General features: G+C 38.5%; 1 protein-coding gene across 2 annotated transcripts in view; it reads left to right on the top strand.

Moving 5' to 3' along the window:
• Positions 1 to 25,051, top strand: part of mthfsd (methenyltetrahydrofolate synthetase domain containing) — a 77,313-nt gene that overhangs the window by 22,351 nt on the left and 29,911 nt on the right. For both annotated transcript variants that reach the window (XM_042774991.1, XM_042774992.1), the window contains exons 3-6: positions 15,015 to 15,128; positions 15,444 to 15,557; positions 15,648 to 15,738; positions 15,813 to 15,925. In XM_042774991.1, the coding sequence (XP_042630925.1) occupies positions 15,015 to 15,128; positions 15,444 to 15,557; positions 15,648 to 15,738; positions 15,813 to 15,925 (432 nt within the window). The remainder of the gene's footprint in view (positions 1 to 15,014; positions 15,129 to 15,443; positions 15,558 to 15,647; positions 15,739 to 15,812; positions 15,926 to 25,051) is intronic.

The following is a 25,051-nucleotide window of genomic DNA, read 5'->3' as shown; positions in this document are numbered from 1 at the left end:
CTCTACTACTTGAGCTACAGGAGCACATTATACCACGGTGTCAGACTTTCCTTAATGTTCTTTAGGCATAAAGGAGCAACCATATCTAAAATATTAGAAAAGAGAGAGCCCATAGTTTGTTACATCATCAAGTTGTTCTGAGCTATTGGATATGTTGAGGAATTGAGATAAATAAAGAAGATTACTTACAAAGCAGTCTTTTGTGGTAGAAGTAATAGTTCTACCATACTTGTGACAAGGATTAGAATTTACAGTTTTTAGCTATATGAAGTTTGCACAAGACTAGATAATGATCTGAGATATCATCACTTGGCTGCATAATTTCAACACCATCAACATCAATTCCATGTGACAGTATTAAATCTAGAGTATAATTTTGACAATGAGTAGGTCCTAACATGTGTTGTCTAACCCCAATGGAGTTCAAAATGTCTATGAATGCTGATGTGTGTGTGTGTGTGTGTTCACTGCTGTGTGTGTGCACTTTGGATGGGTTAAAAGCAGAGCACGAATTCAGAGTATGCGTCGCCATACTTGGCTGTATGTCACGCCACTTTTTTCACTAACTCAGATAGAAAATCAGCAAATTCTTCAGTAAATTCTGTATGGTGCCCTGGTAGCCTGTATACAGTACTTAACTTTATTGTCCTTAAAAGGCAATTTCTTTATGTAGACAATAGTATACATGCACATACAGCAGCAACACTACACATATAAAACACACATTTACAGTATTTGTTTGTGTAGACGTTTTTGTTGTTGAACTTATAGAAAGCATTCTTCTATCTGTTTGATTTGCACAAAGGGAGTTTAAATCTATGACCAGAAGGAAGCAGTTGGAATTCATTTCACAATGGATGGGTGACATCAGAAAGGACTAACTGGCCCGTCTTAGTCACCTTATATTCATAAATTTGTGTGACAGTCATTAAATCAGTACCCACATTTTAACTATGCTGTTCAACTTACCCCTGTTCTTTACATTCAAATTGCCATACTAACAAATAGCCTAATAGAAAAACTTAAAATAGATTCAATAAAACAAGTATAAAACATCTTCATAAAAGAAACTGCTCTGCACAATTCCTCAACAGTCTTCCACTAATATGATCAGGGCCTGGACTCTTCCTTACTTTAACCAGACCAAAACCGCTACGTACATCAGCTTCACTGATTTAAAATTTAACAAGTTACAATATTCCCTCCATACTTCAACAATTCCGATGTAAAATCATGAGTATCAAAACGTGTATAAAATAAATTAAACTCATCTGCTAGTTCATGATCAGATTTCCCACGTAAAGTAATACTTTTGTTTTTTTGTTTAGTTAGTTATAGATTTACTCCATCCCAAGCTAAATGAGATTTCCCACTTAAACATGGTTTCTACCTTCTCCTTATACCGCAATTTGTCTAATCTCACCTCATTTCGCACTAATTTATGGGCCTTTCTGTACCGAATACCATCACCTTGTTTATAATAAATATTCCTCATATTAATTGCATTTTAAACAAGTTTAGTAATCCATGGTTTGTTCAGAAACTATACAAGGTTTCTTTTTAATGACCAAATCTTCACAAAATACAGTATAATTAGTCACCGTCTCTGTGAGATCATCTAAATCAGCATATACAGATTAAAAAAAAAATCCCAATCAGTACATTCATGGCATCCCATCAGGTCTTGAATTGAGGTTTTTTTTTTTTTTTTTTTTTTTTTTTTTCAGGGCAGGTTTATAAACAGGGGCCAAATAAACAACATGGTGGTCAGACAGACCCAAAGGAGCCCTCAAATGATGCATTTCCACTGAAATTACCCGGAACAATTGTACCAGGAACTTTTTTCCCCAGGAACTATTTTTCCCCCAGACCTGTTGCTTTCTGCGTTTCCACCGCGGTCTAAAGTACCGTGAACATTAGGCAAATAGTCTGGTGACATAGGTCTGTGCGCGTTTCTCAATACAAAGTACGCAAATTTTGGACTTGCATCCTCGGTAGTTCAGACTTTGCGCATTCTACTCGGGAGTGTGATGTCCGCGACAACGCAAATCCAGTAATTCTGCAAACAGCAGCGTACTTGATAACATCAGTCAGCTCGCCTTGGCTACTGCAATTTTCCTCACTGTATATTTACAATAAAATTAAATATGATATGAAATACCACTGCCTCCTTTCGTTTTCATTTAAACATAATAATAGCCGCAGAAATGTACTTAGTTCAGGGAAATGTATACAGCCATTACAATGAAACGAAATATTATATTGGCTCTTTTTATTTTCATTTTAACATATAGATAAATTGAATACAGACCAAAGATTACCTGTTAGATTTACCCAAAATGAATTATATTTTATGTTTAAACACTAAAGAGACATCAGAGCCAGCGGCAAATATCAGAAGGACTAGAGTTGAGACTGCTCTAGGCGGATACATGAGAACCGAGCTCCCGCTGATCGCGTGGAGCTGATCGTCTTCGAAATCGGCAAAACATTTTTAAATAGGCGCTGTCTTTGTAAAAAAACCACAGATTTGAGTTTTAAACAACTACATTCTCGCCTGAAATACTTTTAAAATTACATTTCATGACACAATAACATTAATATTTAGAAAATGTTACAAATAAATGGTGGTTGAAATCTCAATGCTGTGTGAACTCAACCAATCAGCATGCTCAGCACCCAACTCCCGCCCCCGAAAGTTCCGGAACTTTGAAAAAGTACTACCTCACCAGCAGGGACTTTCTGAGGGGCATTTTTTTTTTACCCGGAAATTTTAGATCTTTGTTCCTGCAGTGGAAACACATAGAGTACCAGCCCAAAGTCCCTAGTTCCTGGGTAAAGTTCCAGCAGTTGAAACGCAGCTAAAGATGACTTATAAGCCCCTTTAGTAGACCCATAACAGAGATCCAAATATTTCCCACATCTGGTAGGGCAATCCACATATTGATCAAAATGGCTAAGTGATTTCTCCATTTTGCAATGATTAAAATCTCCCATCACAATATTGGGTGCATCAGGAGAAATACTTTGCAACCGATGCACCGTTTTACATAGAATATCGGATGCATACAGACTGCATACAGATTCCCACAAAATCGCAGACTTGCACCAACGCTGGTTAACGTAGATGCACACACCTCCACCCAGAGTTTTTCCAGTCACAGCGGCATCCCTGTCCAGTCTGAATGGGACACCGAAGCCCTCTATTTCCAGATCAGAAACTAAATCATTTTCTTTAGGCCAAATCTCAGTCAAGGAAATAACACAAGCATTCCTATAATCCAAGAGAAACCAAACATTTGCTTGTAGATTGTCCAATTTTTTCTGGAGAGACTGGGCATTATTAGACTGGGCTAGAATTATTGAAGGGAGTGGAATACGATGTAGTTGCTGTTTACGCAGTCTTCCCTTCTTTCCACTTTTTCTTACCTTCTGACTGGTGGTCTTCTCTGTGCTGGTGCGAGAAAGATCAGTCCTTAAAATTTCCAAAGGCCAGTCGTGGATTTGATCCAATATAGTGTAATCAAAAACACGACACTCAATAAGAAAGTCGTGACTATAACGAAGCTGCTCTCCATTTCTGCGCTGTCCTCTCACGACATATCCAAAGAATAGCCAAATAATCAAATAGTTCACAACCATGTGATCTATCATCATGATGGTAGCCAGTACAAATATCACAGGGGATTTATCATTACCACTTTTTTTTTCTCTGGATAATGTTATATGAAGCACCATTACTTCAAATGAGTTAAACCTGAAGCCCACCCTCTGAGAAATACTTAAAATATTGTTATAAATTGTAGCAACACCTCCCCCTTTACCTTTTGGACTTGGCTCATGTTTATAAAAGTAATCTCGTTGTAGCAACATTTCCCCCTTTACCTTTTGGACTTGGCTAATTTTTATAGTATATAAAAGTATTTTTTTTTATGTATATTTTTTTTATTTGATCTCATCTAGGTTATGATCATATTATTTACAAAAAGTGCTTTCGTAGAAAGGGAACTGATATACAATAAGCCAAGTTTTATCATTTGTTTATCTGTATTACATCTGTTTTTTTATTTGTTGAACATCAGTTAAATTGTTACTCTTAAATTGGTTTGGACATTTTCTGTATTTTCTAGTTTGGGGAACAGACACAGTCTCTATAGTGTGAAATCTAGGTGAAAGAGTCTCTATGTGCTGAGAATTAGCTGATTTTAGGTTAGTCAGAATCCGCTCTTGTTTTTTGCAAGTTTACATAGTTCTACACGTTCACAGATCTTCCTATTATAAGACAAAAAGAGAGCATACATGATGTAAATAAGATATTCATTGTGTAGTTAGTTATTGATTATATCAGGAGTTTTCACATGAGCGCCCTTTGCTCTGTGTCTCTACATACATCATTCAGTTTGAAGAAAAGTTTGAGGACCAAACCGTCTGTGTATAGTATTTCAGGAATGACAAACGTGAGTGTAAAAAATTTTGCGAGGGGATCCGCGATTGATGGTGATAACTGAAGCAATGTATGGAACAAACGATCTGACAAGCCAATGTAAAAACAGAGCTGTGCTTTAAGTGATGCAGTGTAAATTCAAAGTAACAAAACTTCAGCAGCAACAAGTCTGTGTTGCCTTTAGCAGCTTCTACAGGTAAAAATAACTTACAGCTCTCCTTTTGATGTGTCCTTTTTAGGCAATGTTTGAAAAATGTAATTTAAATCTAAAAAAAATCCAAAATATTTAATGCATTATTTATTAAACCATTAATAATTAACTTAATTTGTAGTTAACTAGTTAAGTATTTAAATAATTAACCCTTCTAGGCGATTGGTGTCTTGGCTTATTCATTTATTTATTATTGTTAAATGACATGAGACTTTGTGACTTTTTAAACTTTTCTTCAAACTGAATGACGCATGTAGAGACAGCGAGCAAAGGGCACTTATGCGAAAACTCCTGATATAATCAATAACTAACTACACAATGAATATCTTATTTACATCATGTATGCTCTCTTTTTGTCTTATAATAGGAAGATCTGTGAACGTGTAGAACTATGTAAACTTGCAAAAAACTAAAATTAGTTCAGAGCGGATTCTGACTAACTTAAAATCAGCTAATTCTCAGCACATAGAGACTCTTTCACCTGGATTTCACACTATAGAGACTGTGTCTGTTCCCCGAACTAGATAGAATGAGTCCCTCAGAGCAAGCTGGAGAGTGGGTTTTACAGGCGCTATTTCATGGTGCTCAAGAGAGATGGAGGACTCTGTCCAATTCTGGACCTGAGGCCCATCAACAGAGCACTTTGCAAGTTTCTGTTCAGGATGATAACGCTGAAACAGATCGTGGCACAAATTCGACTGGTTTGCATCCATGGACTTGAAGGACACATACTTTCCCATTCACCCCGCATCACATACGCTTTCTGAGGTTTGCCTTCAAGGACACAGCGTACAAATATTGTTATTCCATTTGGGCTAGCTTTATCCCTGCACACTTTCTGCAAGTGCAAAGATGCAGCACTTTTTCCCATCAGAGCATATATGGGAGTGTGTTTCAACTCGGTGGAGATGCAAGCTCGCCTCTCTCAAGAGCACATGATGGGCATTTTGTCTACTCTGCGCCATTTCAGACTGGGCAGGTCCATTTGCATGAAAGAATTTAAGAGGCTGCTGGGGCTCATGGCGTCTGCCTCAGAGGTGTGCCATCTGGGTTTACTACACATGCGCCCACTGCAATTATGGCCGAAATCCTGGGTCCCGAGCTTGGGAGTTCCCAAGCTCATCAGTACTTGCATGCAATTTGCATACTTCAGGACAATTGGCTAGTCAATCGGACTGACGTGAGCCAATAGGACTTCAGGAAATGTGAAAGGAGAGGAGTTCACAAAGCGGATGCTCCACAATGTCTCGTTCTGGCTCTCAGGGATCCAAGGTTACGTCAATAACCAGAGATGTTTTCCACCAGGAGACAATTTTTTTTTCCCGTCAACACTGAAAGTGAACATTTAAAGTGAATTTTGGCAGGGTTAAAAAATAATAAAGGCTTTCAATTATACGTTTTTTTTTTTTTTTTATTTATTTTTTTTATTTAGGGTTATATTGGGGGTGTGGGTGATTGTCTTTGTCACCTTTTTCACCCATGATGAGTTTTCATCCCTGCGTTCCGGGTGGATGACGTAGGACGTATGCGTAGCGCATGCGCAGGTGAGAAGTGATGAATGTGGCAGCAGAGAGGAGAGAACAAATAAAAAAAAACACCAGTCACAAATTAGAAGTACAAAGTTAGGATTTATAAAGAAAAATAAGGATTTTGATATAAGCCAAGAAGAGACTGGTTTTCCTTTGCTAAATTAAGGAAACTTTGCTTCCTTTGCTCCTGTAAACAAACGTTGGTTTTCATGATACTAGCATATTCTCACTGGTGCATGGGCTATGCATATGTCCTACATAATCAACCTGGAATAGCTTTCGCATATGATAGTTAGCATAAGCTACAGAAAAGTGGTTATTACGTTTTAAATATGGATATGTTTCTTACAAGAATGCATCGATTCGCTACAGGAGACATTTATTCACTTCCCGAAGCCACGTGAGGCACTTTTTATTATGGATGGATGCACTTTATTGGATGACTTTTGGACTGTTGAATAGAAACACTGCCATTATAAAGCTTGGAAGAGCCAGGACAATTTTTCATATAACTCCGATTGGATTCGTCTGAAAGAAGAAAATCATATACACCTAGGTAACATTGAGGGTGAGTAAATCATGGATTAATTTTTTCATTTTTGAGTGAACTATCCCTTTAACATATGAGAGAGGTATGCGGACACTTAGGGCCCCGGTAAATCGGGGGCCTCATCTGATATTGGCAAAACATATTTGCAGCATTGAGCAATTTAGCTGATCACAGTCACGTCTGTTAATTTCTTGAACGCAATGGATTTAAAAATCCAATCACTGCTCAAAATGCAAAATTTTTGTCAAGTGCAGAGTTATGCAAGCTCCCGAATCCTCTCATTATACAAGTGTAGATACGATGTAAATAACAGATTCATTGTGCATTATAGAGAACTTCAGTTCATAAACGCTATGAACTGAAGTGAGTCACAGCTTGTAGTGATTATAGAGGGAGGCTCTTTGCGCACATTCTTTCACCTCAATAAGGAACGTATTGTGTTTCAAGTCATAATTTTATTTGTCTTGATGTTTCAAAATGACTTGGTTGTGTGCTTTGTCTATGCGCACCGGCGCAAACTGCCATGCACTAGTATAAATGCATGAATGCGATGACTGGAGATCTTCGCTTTAAGGCATAGTGTGTAAGATTTTCATAATAAAATATCAAAAAAACACTTGCACAGTGTTATATATTTCATGCAGTTGTGTACTTGCGTTATCCCAAAAGTTCCTAAGGATTTGTGAATCCAGAGAAATTCCAATTTTAAATAATAGGCTTGTTCGTGATGCATCGGCACTACTCAGACCTATCGGCGTATGCCATCAAAGTACCGTGAGAGTGATTGGACAGCAGTCAACTCTTTAAGCTTTTGAATTGCTCTCGCGGTACTTTGATGTCAAACGCTAATCTGTCTGCGCAGCACCGATGCATCTCGGACAAGCCTAATGGCTCACCCTGTTCATTGTCGCCTATCAATGACATAATATTTGTTTGTAGAAACTATGGCAACACACGTGGACAAAAATGCTGCTGTACAGTTAAACTAAATCCATTGCGGCTGTCACAAATAAAATTAAAATTAAATGAAAAGTGTTTACTGCAGCATTAAATTTAGATCTGCTCAAAGTTACGCCATGATTTTTCTGTGTTTTAACAGTGTTGTGCATTATAACCAATCACACACGTGTCTGTTGAGCTTATGAATGCAACAGCCAATCAGAGACGTTCAGAGGAGTCATTGCTGAAACTAGGATTTGCTACACAGAGCCGTTGTTCACTGACAAGCTGCGTAAAATATGATTGCGGTTTTGCGCAGCTTGTCAGTGAACAACGGCTCTGTGTAGTAAATGTTGCTCCACATGAAAGCATGCACATGTAGAGATTTACCACTGATTACAGAACTGGCTTTACTGATGAGATGTGCATTAATATCGTGCCGATATTTATCGTGCATCCCTAGCTGAAACACTAGCTTTTGTTGTTCAGTGCACATGCTCGTTGACTGAACTGTGCTCTCACGAATTATCTCCTCATAAACAACAAAGTGCAGATGTACATATGATGCAAGTAGGGGATTCATCAAACACTGTATAGACAGCTTTGCTGATTATAAGGGGAGTTTTTTTGGGGTTGCTTAATTTTGGGTTTTTCTTTAATTTTTTAATTTTTTTTTGTTGGTTTTTTTTTTTATTTTTTTTGCTGTTTTAATAACTTTGGAAGGTACAGGTTAAATAAAAAATAATTAATTACATCCATGAACATGATTCGTTCATCTCAGGATGGTGAAAACAACATCTCCCATCGTTCCACTCTCCTTCATATAGTGTCATCAAGCTTCGCCTTTGTTATTGTTTTGAAAATGTGACCTCTAGCGGCGAAAATTTACATATTGTGCTTTTAATGATAGATTCCATTTTCTATTTGTTTCTTGACAAACCCTACCATATTTATTAAATGGACAAGTGGAAGCTTTTTTGTTTTCTGGGGGATAATGTCGTCAAAAAAAAAAAAAAAAATTAAAAAGTTAACCTAAAACCGGGCTTCTATCGCTGGAACTTTACCCAGGAACTAGGGAATAGGGATGGGCATATTGATCCTTAAGTATCAATATATCAATACTGACGCGAGTTTCGAAAGTAATACTTAAAGAAAAAGTATCGATACTAAGATGTGTTTTATTTACCAGTGATTTTGTTTAAAAAAAGTGTACAATATATTGAAATGTACAAATAACTTATGTTAGAGGCTGCATCCGAAAACTGAAAAATGCTGCCTTCAGAGGACGCATTCCAAGGTAGGAAGGCATCAAGGCACGTCCGAATTCAATGTTAGCTTCAGTTCCTGTCTCCTGAGATGCCTTCATCTGGCTGATTTTTGAAGGCAGCATAGATGTATCCTTCGCTGCTTTTGATATCCCACAATCCTGTGCGTTCCATTCCGTGACAGTTAAGCCAAAAAACAAAGATGGCGTCTGAAAGTTGCAGTCGTGGTCAGTTTGTGTGTAAATGTTTGTTTTTGATCAAAGTTTTCCACTTTTGATGAAATTTCTAGCGAGAAATTGATATTGCAGTAATGAAATATCCACTTAGTTATCACCAAAGCTCTCTTTATTTAGCTGTAGATCATTTAACCGTTACACTGCCTCAGAAGCCTGTCCAAAATCAGTTTCATGAGGTGCCTTCATGTAAAAACGCTGCCTGCAAAGTCATTGCCTGATATGGCAGCGAGGCAGCCTACATAGTTTGGTGCAATTGCATTTATTTAAATTGAACATTAAGTTTATATTGATCATGGCAGCGCTATGTTAACATAAATCATACACTGTCAGAACTATAATATATATATTAATATATAATATATAGACTATAATATAATATATTATATAATATATATTATATATATATATATATCTTATATATAGTATATATATATATATATATATATATATATATATATATATTATATACATCATATTTACGCATCCAACAGCCTGGTCACTGGCACAGTCCCTTATGATGAACCATGATTTTACTAAAGTGACCGTTTTTTCAACTATTTGTAGATTTCCATGGTTACCAATACTGTACACATATTTGAATCATGTGTAAACAAACACTATTACCGAATTAGTAATAATTAAGGTGTATTGAATGTTAAAATGCGTTTCAAATATAAAGTAGGTAACATTTCCCATTTTACTATTTAATAATTTAATAAATTTCATAATTTAAAAGTTAAGTTTTGAAGTATTGTATCAGTATCGATATCGCAAAACTGGCCATGAAAAGTATCGGTATCGTATTGAAAAAATAAGTGGTATCGCCCATCCCTACTAGGGAATTTGGGCTGGTACTCGGTGTGTTTCCACCACAGGATCCAGGATCTAAATAAAGTTCTGGGTCAAAAAATGCCCCTCAGAAAGTCCCTGCTCACGAGGTAGTACTTTTTCAAAGGTCCGGAACTTTCGGGGGCGGGACTTGGGCACTATACATGCTGATTGGTTAAGTTCACGCAGCATTGTGATTTCAACCACCAGTTATTCTGATAATTTTCAAAATATTAATGTTATTGTGTCATGAAATGTAGTTTTAAATGTATTTTAGGTGAGAATGTAGTTATTTAAAACTCAAATATGCAGTTTATTTATAAAGACAGCACCTATTTAAAAGTGTTTTGCCGATTTCAGAGATGATCAGCTCCACACGATCAGCGGGAGCTCAGTGCTCATGTATCCGCCTAGAGCAGTCTCAACTCAGCTAGTCCTTCTGACATTTGCCGCTGGCTCTGATGTCTCTTTAGTAGTTAAACATAAAATATAATTAGTTTTGGGTAAATCTAACAGGTAATCTTTGGTCTTTATTCAATTTATCTATGTTAAAATGAAAATAAAAGGAGACAATTGATATAATATTTTGTTTCATTGTAATGTAGGCTGTATATATATACATTTCCCTGAACTAAGTACATTTCTACGGCTATTATTATGTTTAAATGAAAACGAAAGAAGGCATCAGGTTGACTAATTATTTATTGGTTCTGAAGGGATAAATAAACGATAAATTATGAGAGCAAGAAAGCAAAATAAGGGTTAGGAATTTGCTTAGGGCCCCCAAATCACTAAGTCCACCCCTGTGTTTAATTCTATTCTAATTAAATTCTTTATATTTTGTTACTTATCTGAGAGTATATTTCTTTCAAAAGAGTTTGTTTGTGAAAATTTAAACTCAGGTTAGTATAGATTTTAAATTCCAAGTAACATTCTAAAAGAGAAGCAATTCATTCTGTGACATCAGAGGGGCCGTAATACAACATCTCTTATTAGTTTATTGAACCTGGTGCTGCTCCTTACTAAGCTGTTCAAAAAGAAAGTAGGGGGCGCTACAATAGTATATACAGTATTTTTAATAAATTGTATTTAAATTATGGGCTTTTTATTTCACTGTCTTAAGCTAAAGCTACTTTTTCTGTGGGGGAGAAAATGCTTATTGTGCAGTTCAGCTGATATTCTGGGCTCATCTGCTTGCATTTTTACAGTAGCCTATATTTCTATAGCATATTTGGTCTTTTTTTTTATCACCATCTTCATTAAGCCACGTTAAACGTTTTCTTTGGAATGGCTTCTATGGGAGGAAAACACTAAACCCTCTGGTGTTGTTCAGTCATTTTAGACCGAAAAAAAAAAAAAGTTTTGAAATTTAAAAATTTGGAATGGTATGAAACTCATAGTGACTGACTTTTGGCAGTCACTATGTGGCCACAAAGAAAAAAAAAAAAGTGGACCTGATTTGAAAAAGCTAAACGGTCGTAACACTGTTGTCCGTGGTCAAAAATGACCTCCATTGGAAATGAATGGGAAATATGCAAAACAATTTTTGTGTACACAAATCTACAAATCATTCCGATGCAGAAAGAAGTACAAAGCAATGAAGTTGAGGGGGGGGGGGGGGAAAAACAAACTCCACCCACCCCCACACACCACAGACACACATGAATTGTGACTGTAACAGATTTTTTTTGCAAATACGGTGAAATAAATCAATAAGTTACACAATGCAATATAAAAATACAGAAACATCAGGAAGGGGTGACATCAGGCCCAGTGCAAAAGGGGCCTGGCCCCCCATGACATCCCTGTGCCAACCCCCCCCACCCCCGGATAGTAGGACTTGAGTTTAGTGTGTATAATAGTCTTACTCATACAACTGCCTGCTGTTGCTTCTGATTGCTTTTAGATGGAAAAGCTGCCCATAACCCCTGGTCTAGGATCTGTTTTCTTCGTAATAATAGCATAACGAAATAGATTTGGCAAACAATCCAGTGTATCTGCCCTTCTGCTTTGGAAAGCGTCATCTGATTTTACAATGCACTTTCACAGAGTTGAGCAATGTAGCAAATCACAGGCATGTTTGTTGATTTCTAAAACGCAATGGCCAATCAGAGGTGTTTAGGTTGGAATCCACGCACTCACCGCTCCTGTCACCATTTTTTGTCCAGTGCTGAGTTCTATCATGCTCGTAACTTCTAACAAAGACATTAAAAAGAGTTTCATCGTGTGGGCACTTTCATAGTTTTTTTTTTCTTTGGAACTTTGTGAAATCATGATGAATGAGTGACAGTTTTTAATAAAATTAAAGGGAGCACTCTTTGCATGCTATATAAGATAATACAGGTCCTTCTCAAAAAATTAGCATATTGTGAAAAAGTTCATTATTTTCCATAATGTAATGATAAAAATTAAACTTTCATATATTTTAGATTCATTGCACACCAACTGAAATATTTTCAGGCCTTTTATTGTTTTAATACTGATGATTTTGGCATACAGCTCATGAAAACCCCAAATTCCTATCTCAAAAACTTAGCATATCATGAAAAGGTTCTCTAAACGAGCTATTACACCTAATCATCTGAATCAACTAATTAACTCTAAACACCTGCAAAAGATTCCTGAGGCTTTTAAAAACTCCCAGCCTTGGTTCATTACTCAAAACCGCAATCATGGGTAAGACTGCCGACCGGACTGCTGTCCAGAAGGCCATCATTGACACCCTCAAGCGAGAGGGTAAGACACAGAAAGAAATTTCTGAACGAATAGGCTGTTCCCAGAGTGCTGTATCAAGGCACCTCAGTGGGAAGTCTGGGGGAAGGAAAAAGGGTGGCAAAAAACGCACTGTACAACGAGAAGAGGTGACCGGGACCCTGAGGAAGATTGTGGAGAAGGACCGATTCCAGACCTTGGGGGACCTGCGGAAGCAGTGGACTGAGTCTGGAGTAGAAACATCCAGAGCCACCGTGCACAGGCGTGTGCTTTTGAAACCAGAAACAGCGGCAGAAGCGCCTGACCTGGGGTACAGAGAAGCAGAACTGTGGTGACTGTCCATAACAATTTTGCATGTTATATTCGGAAATCAGGCCGCTTAAGGCGCCGCCAACATCCTGGGGCTGATTGCCTCCATTGCCTCCACGCCACGCCGCATTGAAGCAGTCATTTCTGCAAAAGGATTCCCGACCAAGTATTGAGTGCATAACTGAACATAATTATTTGAAGGTTGACTTTTTTTGTATTAAAAACACACTTTTCTTTTATTGGTCGGATGAAATATGCAATTTTTTGAGATAGGAATTTGTGGGTTTTCATGAGCTGTATGCCAAAATCATCAGTGTATTAAAACAATAAAAGACCTGAAATATTTCAGTTGGTGTGCAATGAATCTAAAATATATGAAAGTTTAATTTTTATCATTACATTATGGAAAATAATGAACTTTTTCACAATATGCTAATTTTTTGACAGTGTTTTTGTGAACATATATACTTTAATAACAAATAATAGTAACACTTTACAATATAGTTTGATTAGTTAATGTTAGTTAATGTATTAAATATAACTGGTGTGGCTGTAACAATACGGCAAAATTGAGCCAGAAGTCTCAAAGGATGAAATCACATTTATTAACCTCTAAAGCATTTCTGTTCATTTTTGTTATATTTTTGTTGAATTTTGATGTAATATGTAATGTCTTTCTTTGTGTTCAGGTTTGACTGTAGTACAATTAATGTAAAAGCTGACATTTCAAACCAACATTTCAAACCAACATCAACAACAAAAAACTAAAGGTACAAAAAGTTGTCTTTGAGAATGTCTAAATATAAATCCAAATCCATAACTTAAAGTATTTGCCTAAAAATAACTAGAGAATTAAAGCCTTTTATATACAGTAGAGCTACATAGGAATCTAATGGCTAAACCACGGTATTGCATAAGTTTTTTTTACTCCCACCAAATGACACTAATCTGCCTTCATAAATTGGATTTTAAAGGCATTGTCTTTATTTTAACATGAAATATTGCCATCATTGAAAAGTAATAGAAAAAATATTAGATTAGATTTATTATTATTTTCAATGGGAAAAGTGATCATAATTACTGCATAAATATTAAATATTACCAGGAATTTTTTAAAATATGAAATAAAAATAAATTACATTTCAGGTGTCTGGTCACTTTTGACAACAACGCAAACAACACAAGTGCGACTTCCAAATGAACAATACCAGAGGGTTAACGTGCAATTTAGCACTTTCTGTTCATATTCTGGGCTTATCTGCCTTCCTATATTAATAAACTGTATACCAAATCTGGCCTTTTTATATCACTGTCTTGGTCCATTAATTAAGTGCTTACTTTCTATGGGGGAGTGTGCAAGTTAGCGCGTTACGATCATATGGCTCATATTCTGATTGTCTGTGAATAGTATGCTTTAAGGTGTATACTTGAAAGAGTTTTGCGAGCGAAAGCAGAGATTCTTAGAACACAAAATATTTGAAATTTTTTTTCCTTCCATCCTGTATTTTTCCCACCAACATACCCCTTTAGGGGTTCTGTAGTATACATACGGGTAGGGTGATATTAAATGACTTAAACCGTGATATAAGATTATTGACAATCTAAGTCATTCATCCCACTAACAGGCATGTCATATACATAGGCTACACTTACTGTATTTTGTTTGGCCACACCACAAGGTGTCACTGTGACCTCAAAGCTTACCCCTCTCCTACTCTGGCTGAGTTATCATCCTCATTACCTTACAGACTAAGAAATGTAGAAATAAATAAATGTAGAAATATGAATGAATATGTAAATTAATGCTTAAATGTGGAAATAAATGTATAAATGTGTGTTTGTGGGAGTTGCCTATTTAATGGCATTTCAGAAAAAAAAAATATTATGAAACAAATTAATTACCAACAATAAACAGTAATGTACTTAATAAAGCAATTTGAATATTTAAACACAAATCTTTAATATAATGATTATGTGGACTGTTGGTTTAGGAAGCAACTTGTGCCTGTAACAGGCTCCCAGACCTGCCCAAGTTTAGATCCAGCAGAGTGATTAAAGTGAATCCGGACAGACCTCAGGAACAGGCACGCTTCATTACTTTAGAAGTAAGTTCCACTGAAGTGATATCTTATCCAGTGCTATCCCTAATTTCAGGGTGCACTGGAGGCATGTGAAAAGGTGCTACTGCTAGAGATCTTCACCAAAGCTGCTGTGGTCAAAGTAGATCCTGATAAAGCACTAGAGGGGGTTAGACTAGCTTCTCTGCAGGTATATTGTTCAGATTGCTTGCTGTCAACTGCAGACCACATTTTTAAATGTACATCATCAACCTGTTTGGTATTCTGCATTGTATGTATAATTTAACAAAAATGAATTTAATAATATAACATAATTCATATCCCATTTTTGTTTGAATACAGGCAAGAAAAACATTGCTTGTTCCAACACCTCGGCTAAAAACTGGATTATTTAACAGGATCATTACACCAAAAGGTGCAACCAGAAAAGAACTGCATGTTTGTTCTACGTCTCAGGTGAAGTAATGTATACTCAGATGTAATGTGATATGTGTAGTATGTCTGCAGTCTGTTAAATTTGTTTCAGTTTCAATTGTTTGTGCTTAAGGTGTTAAAGAGATGAGTGTCCCGGTCGGTTTAGATGACAAAGTTCAGGTGGATCTTGTAGTAGTTGGATCAGTGGCTGTATCTAATAAAGGTAACTCCTACATCTTAAGACAACTTGAGAATTGAGTCTTCTCATGATGCAGTGATGCTATCTAATGTCTATAGGCTACAGAATTGGAAAAGGTGAAGGTTTTGCAGACATGGAATATGCTATGATGGCATGCATGGGAGCCGTGTGTGAATCCACTGTGGTCGTCACCATTGTTCATGATTGCCAGGTTAGTAATATGTTATGTAATAACTCTCTGGTTTTACTCATTGTGGTGAATCCAATGAAAAACGTCTAGAATTTAACCTTTAAATAATAAAAACTAATTATTAAATATTAAATGATATGTACAACTCCTAAAAGATCTCCAATTTACCAGAAAACTTAGGATTTATTTTACAGGTTGCAGGATAAAGATGGGAGTCTTTTTGTGGATTTGAATAAACCTTTGTCGCACTACAACGGTTTCAGATTTATAATTTAAGATTAAAGATAAACAATGTAAAAATTCTCAATATTTTACTGTTAAATCAAAGCAGACTAAACCATTTCACATAAAAAATTAACATTTTTTTTATGGAGTTATTGCCCTGCATCATCATATTTATCAACGATCACTGTATGAAATGTATGATGTACAGGTCTGGGGGTGTGGCCAGTGCGTTAACTGCATTCAAATATTTGTCGAGTTATCTTAATTAGTTATAAAAAATAATGCGACTAAAATAGTAGCGAATTATAGTCGCGGGGTGAATGATAACACAGTGTCTGTAGGGGTGGTTGGTGACACGGAGTGTGTTTTATTTTAAGTGACACTGATGGTGATTTATTTGATGAATGGTGCAAGTCTTTACTCGGTGCTCGTGGGGTGAAGTGTCATGGTGAAGATCCCTCTCCCTGCGTGCCGTCGGATTCTGTGAACAAGGAAGAACAAGCATTAACTTCGCCTGGTGCTTCGTTGCAACTCAACTTGGGTGCCTCTTCTCCTGGCTTTTATGGCCGGCCGGAATGAGCTCCAGGTGCGCCACTCATCACGCACAGGTGTTGTGACTGTGATCAGTGTGGGAGCAGCGTTTCCTGGTCCTGTGGGGAAACACACAACTTGTTGTGGGGGTATTACGGGAGGGGAATTTGATGTTACTTGCCCAACTGGACCAGCCCCGGGAGAGTCCGTCCACATTGCCGTGGTCGGTCCCGGCCCGATGTTTACCTGGAAGCAGAAGTCCTGGAGTGCTAGGAACCACCGAGTCACCCGGGCATTCATGTCCTTCACCTTGGACATCCACTGGAGCAGCGCATGATCTGTGACGAGGGTGAACCGACGGCCACAGAGGTAGTACTTCAACTCCAGGACTGCCCACTTTATGGCCAGGGCCTCTTTCTCCAGCACCACGTACCTGGTTTCCATGGGGGAGAGTTTCCTGCTGATATAGACCACGGGGTATTCCTCTCCATCCCGGAGCTGGGAGAGGACTGCCCTTAAGCTGGTGCCGGAGGCATCGGTATTCAGTGTGAAGGGGCAGCCGAAGTCTGAGGCATGCAGGTCCGGAGAGGACGTCAGGGACATCTTGAGGGCCTGGAAGGTGGTTTCTGTCTCAGGAGTCCAGACTATCTTCTCCGGCTGCCCTTTCCGGGTAAGGTCTGACAGGGGGCAGGCTATAGAGAAGTTAGGAATGAAGCATCGGTAGTAGCCCGCCAACCCCTAGAACACTCGTACCTGTGTTTTGTTTACGGGACGTGGGAACTTCTTCACCGCCTCGACCTTCTTCTCCTGGGGCATGATGAGCCCTAGTCCAATTTTGTAACCCAGGTACTTTGCTTCGGTGATGCCGAGGTGGCACTTTTTGGGGCTGGCAGTCTGGAGCACTTCTTGGGGTTGGCAGTCAGGCCAGAGCAGACGCTCTAGGTGAGTCTCCCAGCACTCCGAGTGTATGATGACATCATCCAGGTAAGCCGCGGCGTAGGCTTGGTGGGGCCGGGGCAAGATGTCCATCAACCGCTGGAACGTGGCTGGTGCCCTGTGTAGGCCAAAGAGTAGCACCCGGTAATGCCAGTGGACATTGGGAGTGCTGAAAGCTGTTTTCTCCTGAGAGCTTAGGGAGAGGGTCACCTGCCAATATCCTTGGTGAGGTCCAATGTGCTGATGTATTGAGCCTTGCCTAGCCAGTCCAGGAGCTCATCCTCCTGCGGCATGGGATACCCGTCGAAGGCAGAGACTTGATTGAGTTTCCTGAAGTCATTACAGAAACGGAGGGTGTTGTCCGGCTTTGGTACCATCACTATTGAGCTTGCCCAAGGGCTACGGGAGGGCTTGATGATTCCTAGTTGGAACATCATCTTCTATAGCCAGCCGGCGAGCTTCTGGTATCCGGTATGGCCGCTGCCAGCCTCTAAAAAAACAAGATTTACTCTTATATACAATATCTTGATTGTTCCAAATAAAGTAACGGTGAAGGGAAAAGTTGTGCTCAATGACCATTCATATTATAAGATTAAAGACCATGCAAGTAATGCCTGTATGTGAAATTTAGATAAATTGTAAAGGAATCTAGAAATATTATAAAACCAATAGGAAAGGGAGACCACCTAATTTGGAAAAGATTGGGGATTAAATTCCAGATTGAATTTGGATCACACTTAAACTGCCTAATCCAATTAGTTTTGAAAGTGTTGTTCAAAGAAGATAAATCAAGGAAATTCAACCCACCATACTCATATGTGTTCATTGTTACAGACTTCTTAACAATGGATTTTATCAACTGATTTAAAGATTTTGTTCTACACCTATAAAGAGAGTGCAGCATATATAAAACCTGGAGATGCCCTCCACCTAAGCAAGCAGTACACTGCCTCTCAAGGTCAAGTCTCTCTGCAACCATGTGTTGAATCTTCTTTTAGCTTTTAATATAACAGGGTCAAAATTCAAGGTACATCTCTTGTCTTGATTTTTAGTAATCACAATGCCTAAATAAGTAAATATTTAATTTCAGATTTAACTGGGACGTTATAAATAGTAGGTGCTATACAATATTTAATAGACATTAATTTACATTTACTTATGTTTATATTAAGACCTGAAGCTTCAGAGAAAAGTTTTATACAATTAATAGCTATAGGAATTTGGGAAGCGTCTCTTAAAAATAATGTGGTTTCATCTGCTAGTTGACTAATAAATATTTCTTGATCTGCTATATGGATATCCCGAATACCGCTTTCACAAACAAACGATGACAGTAGCTGCACACAAAGAAGAAATAAAAAGAGAGAAACAGGACATCCTGGTCGATTCCCCTAAATAAACTAAACCTTGCTGAAGTGCCATGCTTTAATTTAATCAAAGCGCTACCATTATTGTAAAGAGTTTTAATTACTCTGCAAAACATATCCCCAAAACCAAATTTATGTAACAACTTAATAATAAATTGGTGCTCAAAAGAATCGAAAGCCTTATAGAAATCTAAGAAAAGAATGAAGCTGTCTTCCTGTATCAAGTCTGAATAATCGAATAAATCAAGAATCTACCTTATATTATTAATAATGTGTCTTTTGTTAAAAAAGCCAGATTGTGTCTCATCTATTACAGAACCCAGTACATATTTTATTCTTTTAGCAAATATAAATTTATTCTTTTAACAAATATATTTTGGGTTCAGAAACCTTGAGTAAAAAGGATAGAATTCTTTAGAGAACTCTTTATAGAACTCTGCGGTAAGCCCGTCCATTCCAGGAGATTTATTGTTTTTAAGTTCTATAACTGAGTTACTAACTTCTGAAAATATTTTTTAACTATCACAGAGGTTTCTGTCATTTCTTGAGATAGTCTCAAGAAAATAGCAATTTTTTTTCAAATAGCAATTTTTAAACAGACTCCAGAAAAGTAGTGGCTGCCTCTTCAGAATAGATAGATAGATAGATAGATAGATAGATATCGCACAGAAATGTGCAATAGCATCAAGATTATTTTAGAGTGCTTCAATTAATGAAGTACTTAAGTGACTCTTTTCTAATCTGAAAAAATATGCTGTTGGGTTACATTCTCCCTCCTTCATCATCTTTTTTTTCTAGATCTTGTGTAAGCACCCTGTACCCTATAAGTGTACATCTCATCTAATTTAGACTGCAGGTCAGCATACTCAAGCTTATCAGATTCAGAAAACAGCTCTGGGGGTTTAGAAGAAAGTATTGCAACTTTAGACACCACCGTATTTTCTTCTGCTCTCTTAGCTAAATTACTACCAAACTTTCTAAAATATTTACTAATTTCAAATTTCAACAGTTATCACTGGCTACAATATGAATCTAACACTAAAGCTCTTCTCTAGTACTGCTCAATCAGTAATATAATAGTCATCTTAGCCTCTTCGAACAGGAGAAGAGAATTGTTCAATTTCCAATAAAGAGATGAGCTGAAATCAAAGGACAAAGAAAGACAAATCTTGAGAGAGACAACACTGTGATCTGTAAGAGGTGTAGCATGAATGCTGACTGATTTACAACTGTTTGCTAGGCTTTGGGAAATGAGCCAGTAATCTATTAGAGACTGCTTAGTCCTTGCTGTTCCACATATAGAGTCTCTGCTGTTGATATATTTCTCTCAAAATATCTACAACACAAAATCGCAGCATTAAATTATAATCAGGGCTGGACTGGTAATCGGGCATACCAGTTTTTTTTGTTGTTGTTTTTTTTTTTTTTTTTTTTGCAGAGGACCATCACGCACGGGCAGCCAGTGGCCCATTGGTTTGTCTCCTGTGTTGACAGTGTAAACATCCAATCACAATGCGCTATAGACGGAGCAATGAAGTATTTTGCTCAGCCTATATAGATATCGCATCACCCCCAACTTCTTCCTCGTCGGCTTTTCCCATGTTTTCACAGCAGCTTTATCAAGAACAGGCTTGCTCTGTGGTGAGTGATGCGGGCCAAAGAGCTAGGAAGGAGGAGGAGAAGAGAGTAGTTGAATCGGTAAAGTGCTCGATAGGGACTCGCAACGGAGGAAGGCATCTAATCTATCCTAATGTGTGTAGAGTGATCATTAATTGTGAAAATCTTCATTAGTCAAAAATAATTAGTCTTTTCACAAAATAACAAATTTCACAGTTTTTTGATCCTGACACAAAATTACCAGCTAACATTAATTGACTAATCATATCAGCAGCACATGTGAAACTGTGAATGAGTTCTAGTCAGGTAAAATCACTATCATACTAATTAGATTGTAAGAGCTGACTGATTGCTATAAAAGGAGGGAAGAAGCGCTTCCAATCATTGTGTTCTTGTTAGCCATGGTTACTTCCAAAGAAACACATGCAGCCATCGTTACTTTGCATCAAAATGGCCTCACATGCAAGGAAATTTCTATGAAGAATATTGCACCTGAAAGATCCATTTATTGGATCATCAAAAACTTGAAGGAGAGAGGTTCAACTGCAGTGAAGAAGTCTTCGGGAATGATAGATAACCGTGATTATTGTGCTATTTATACGGGAAAAGGTGGAGTCATACACCAAAAGAAACAGAAGAGCACCAGTTTGGTTTTCATGCACTGTATAGTGTGTCCACCTTTGTGTGTGGGTCCGTGCACATGCTGAATCAGGTCAAAAGTGTTTAGAACAGTTATCATTTCTTTTGTAGTTTTGTTTTCTGCATTATCTTTGTGAATATTAAAATCCCCTGCAATAGCAAAACAGTCAAACTCTGAGGAAATCATTGATAACATTTCTGTGACCTCTTCAACAAAGGCTGGAGAGTATTTTGGAGGCCTGTAAATAATGATAAACAGAATGCGTGGAGCACCTTTCAGCACAATCCCTAGATATTCAAAAGACAAGTACTAATCAAATGACACTTGCTTGCATTGATAGACATCTTTGAATAGAGCAGCTACACCTCCACCTCTCCTAACAGTCCTGCAGACACTCATGAAAGTAAAGTTAGGAGGGGCTGCTTCATTGAGGACTGTTGCACTGCAGCTGTCTTCTAGCCATGTTTCATTTAGAAACATAAAATCCAGATTGTTTGTGGTTATAAAGTCATTGATTAGAAATGATTTATTTTTTAGTGAGCGAATGTTTAAAAATGCTAACTTGATGGCAGTGCTTTGTGTCTTTACATCAATCTTAGTTTGATGCATTATAGGCCGCAGATTAGATGAGTTTGCCCTTCGGCTTGAAAAGGCCTTAGACTTTCTATCACGTGATAAAACTGAAATAGAGAAAGCTACAGGCACACTGGGTTCCGGCTTGATCTGTAAACATTTGTGAATGTTGCTGTTATTATAGCGGGGACCCGACACATATCACTGAGAGCTGCTATCAGTTGTTTTTGGTTCATCTACAGCAGATGGAGGGTTGGGGCCCTGGCGTTGTGGCAGCGGTCGGAGAGCTCTTGTGAGCAGAGCCCACAGGCTTTGGTGGTTGGGGGGCCCACCGTGTTTTGGGTGATATTTGCGGGCTTGCAGCGAATGAGTGTGAGAGTTTAGTCCCAGCATACACCAGTTCCTCCATTTTCTGTGAGAAGCACAGAAGTGGAGATGCTGAAGAGAGGGATAATGTGTCCAGTGAGAGGGGCTGTGTCTCTGGTGTTTCCGGTGACTGTGATATGTTGCCCTGGCTTCCCTGGCAAGGAAAAATCAGTCTGTCTGTGAGGAGCTCTGTGGGCAGGGCTCAGCCGGGATAGTGTCCATCAGCAGTGCTTGTTGTGGCTGCATGGTGTTATCAGTGTCCTTGTGGGATATGTCAACCACATGATGACTCGGACCTGGTGTGTGTGTGCTGAATGAATTGACACACTCTGCTGAAGGATGACATAAGGAGAAGTAGATATTGTCCTTAAGCACTCTAGCTCCAAGTTTGTTAGGGTGGAGGCCATCCGATTTAAACAGTTGTCTATGGCGCCAGAAAAGATTGAAGTTGTTGATAAAATTCACTCCTTTTATATTGCAAGATCTTTGTAGCCATGTGTTCAGCCCAAGCAACCATGAAAACATATTTGTTTCCCTTGCTGGGAGTGGTCCACTGATGAACGACTGAACTTTGAGTCTTCGAAGTGTTTCAAAGAGTTCACTGAAGTCCTTCTTAAGGAGTTCTGACTGCTCTTTCCGAATATCATTCTTCCCCCACATGGAAGTCTTGTGCTTCATCAGAATGTTCTGAAGTTCCTTGTTCACATCAGAGACTGTTGCTTGAGGAAGGCAGCATGTTGTTGTAGTCCTGCTACTGATGTTTCTGATAATAGTCACCCACTATCAGAGTCCTGGGTTCGGCTGCGCTCTGAGCTGAATGCCGCTCTCTGCTCGACCTCAAGCGCCTGTTAGTAGTGGTGTTAGCTGAAACTTGTGACAATCTGATGTCTCGTGTTCCTTTGGGTCTCACTCCCTGTTTGTCCCATCGATTAGTGTGGCAATCAGTTTCGGCTTGTTCCTCTACACTTGGTATAAACTGTTGAGATTCAGAAGATTCATGGGACTCACCGGCTATATGCTGAGAGGGTCCATGATGACGGTCTGCTGAGTGTTCCGCCTGTTTTGGAAGTCCAGCAAGTAACTTTGTTTTCAAGAACCACAATCCTTTGTAGAAGTTTGCAGCAGTTCATGCAACAAGTATATTCAACAGGAGGCATTTTCTCTCTCTACTGTTTGAATGTAGGCAGTTGTTTTCCCATCTCCGGAATGTAAGCTGCTGGCAGTGGGAGGCAAAGTCTTCTTTTTGTAGTATTATTCCAGTCCCAATGAGTTTTTAGTTTTAGTGTTTGTGCCAAAAATCTATTGTTTGAGCACTGTGCTGATCTGCTGAAGTAAAAATCTTAGAAAAATCTGAGAAAAGCACAGAAATAAGAAGCAAAGCACAGAGTAGGAAGCTAGAACGTCCGAATGGTAGCAAAGCCGGAAGCTACTTTTCCACACTGATGCTGAGTCGCTGGAAGTGAAATGAGTCCTTATTTTTTCAGAATAATTCCTCTTTGCCACTCTGATCTCCTTTTCCAGTGTGTATTTAGCCTGTTTATACAAGACATTGTCCCCCTTCCTGTAAGCATCTTCTTTGGCCTGACGGAGCTGTCTGAGTTTTGCAGTGAACCACAGTTTGTCATTGTAAGTTAGATGAGTCCTGTTAGGAATACAGATATCCTCACAGAAACTGATATAAGATGTTACAGTCTCTGTGAGCTCTTCCAGATCGGTGGCAGCAGCTTCAAAAACACTCCAATCAGTGAGGTCAAAACAAGATTGTAAATCCTGCTCTGCTTCATTAGTCCATCTTTTTACAGTCTTTAATACAGGTTTAGCTGATTTTAGTTTCTGCCTGTAGGTCGTTATAAGATGAACCAAACAGTGATCAGACCGCCCCAAAGCTCGTGGAACAGAGTGACAGGCATCCTTTTTTGTTTTGTAACAGTGATCCAATTACTGTTTACTGTCTTTCTGTCTCTGGTGGGAAATGTGATGTGCTGTCTGTACTTTGGCAGTTTACGGGAGAGATTTGCTTTATTAAAGTCCCCAAGAATGATTAAAACAGAGTCCGGGTGTTGTTCTGTCTCTGTGATCTGATCAGCGAGTTTCTGTGAAGAGCCAGGCTCGCGTGCACTTGCGGAGGGATGTAAACACTCACCAGAATGAGTGAAACTCCCGCAGCGAATAGAACGGCTTGCAGTTAATGAAGAGTGTTTCTAGATCTGAACAGCACATCTTCTTTAACACTGTTACATTTGTACTCCACCTTTCGTTGATGTAAAAGCATGTCCTGCCGCCACATGATTTCCCCGCTGATTCTGCATCACGGTCCGCTCTGAACAGCTGAAAGCCCGGCAGATGTAGCACGGTGTCTGGAATGGCGTCATTTAGCCAAGTTTCTGTGAAACACAGAGCAGCAGAGTGTGAGAAATCCTTATTTGTCCGGGAGAGCAGAAGGAGTTCGTCTGTTTTGTTGGGTAGAGAACGGAGATTTGCCAGATGGTTTTCGGAGTTTCACAAGCGCCCCAGCTCACTTTCCCTATCTTCGCATCCTGAAGCGCGTGATCTGCACAGCTGCTCCACCGACAAAAATATCCAGCAAAACATCAGAATAGTCGAAAACCAGTAATATATTAGGAGATGTGTGGTGCCGAATGTCCAGCAATTCGTTCCTGGTGAAACTGATTGCAGGAATATAACTAAAGACAAAAACACAAAAACAACTGCAGAGCACGTCACGGAGGCAGCCATCCTGTATCGGTGCCAGCGAAGCGATATAGTCTCTTTCGCAATTTCTCTAATTGCGAAAGAGAATATATAAAATCTATATTGACTTCCATTTATTGAGCTGCTTGGAAGGACTTATTTTGAAATGGACCTAACATGCAAAATAGGACTGTATAAGTG

Source organism: Cyprinus carpio, chromosome A18 (assembly GCF_018340385.1).
Source record: "Cyprinus carpio isolate SPL01 chromosome A18, ASM1834038v1, whole genome shotgun sequence".
NCBI lineage: Eukaryota > Metazoa > Chordata > Actinopteri > Cypriniformes > Cyprinidae > Cyprinus > Cyprinus carpio.
The sequence above is the reverse complement of the archived record's forward strand: the minus strand, read 5'-3'. Positions and strand labels throughout refer to the sequence as shown.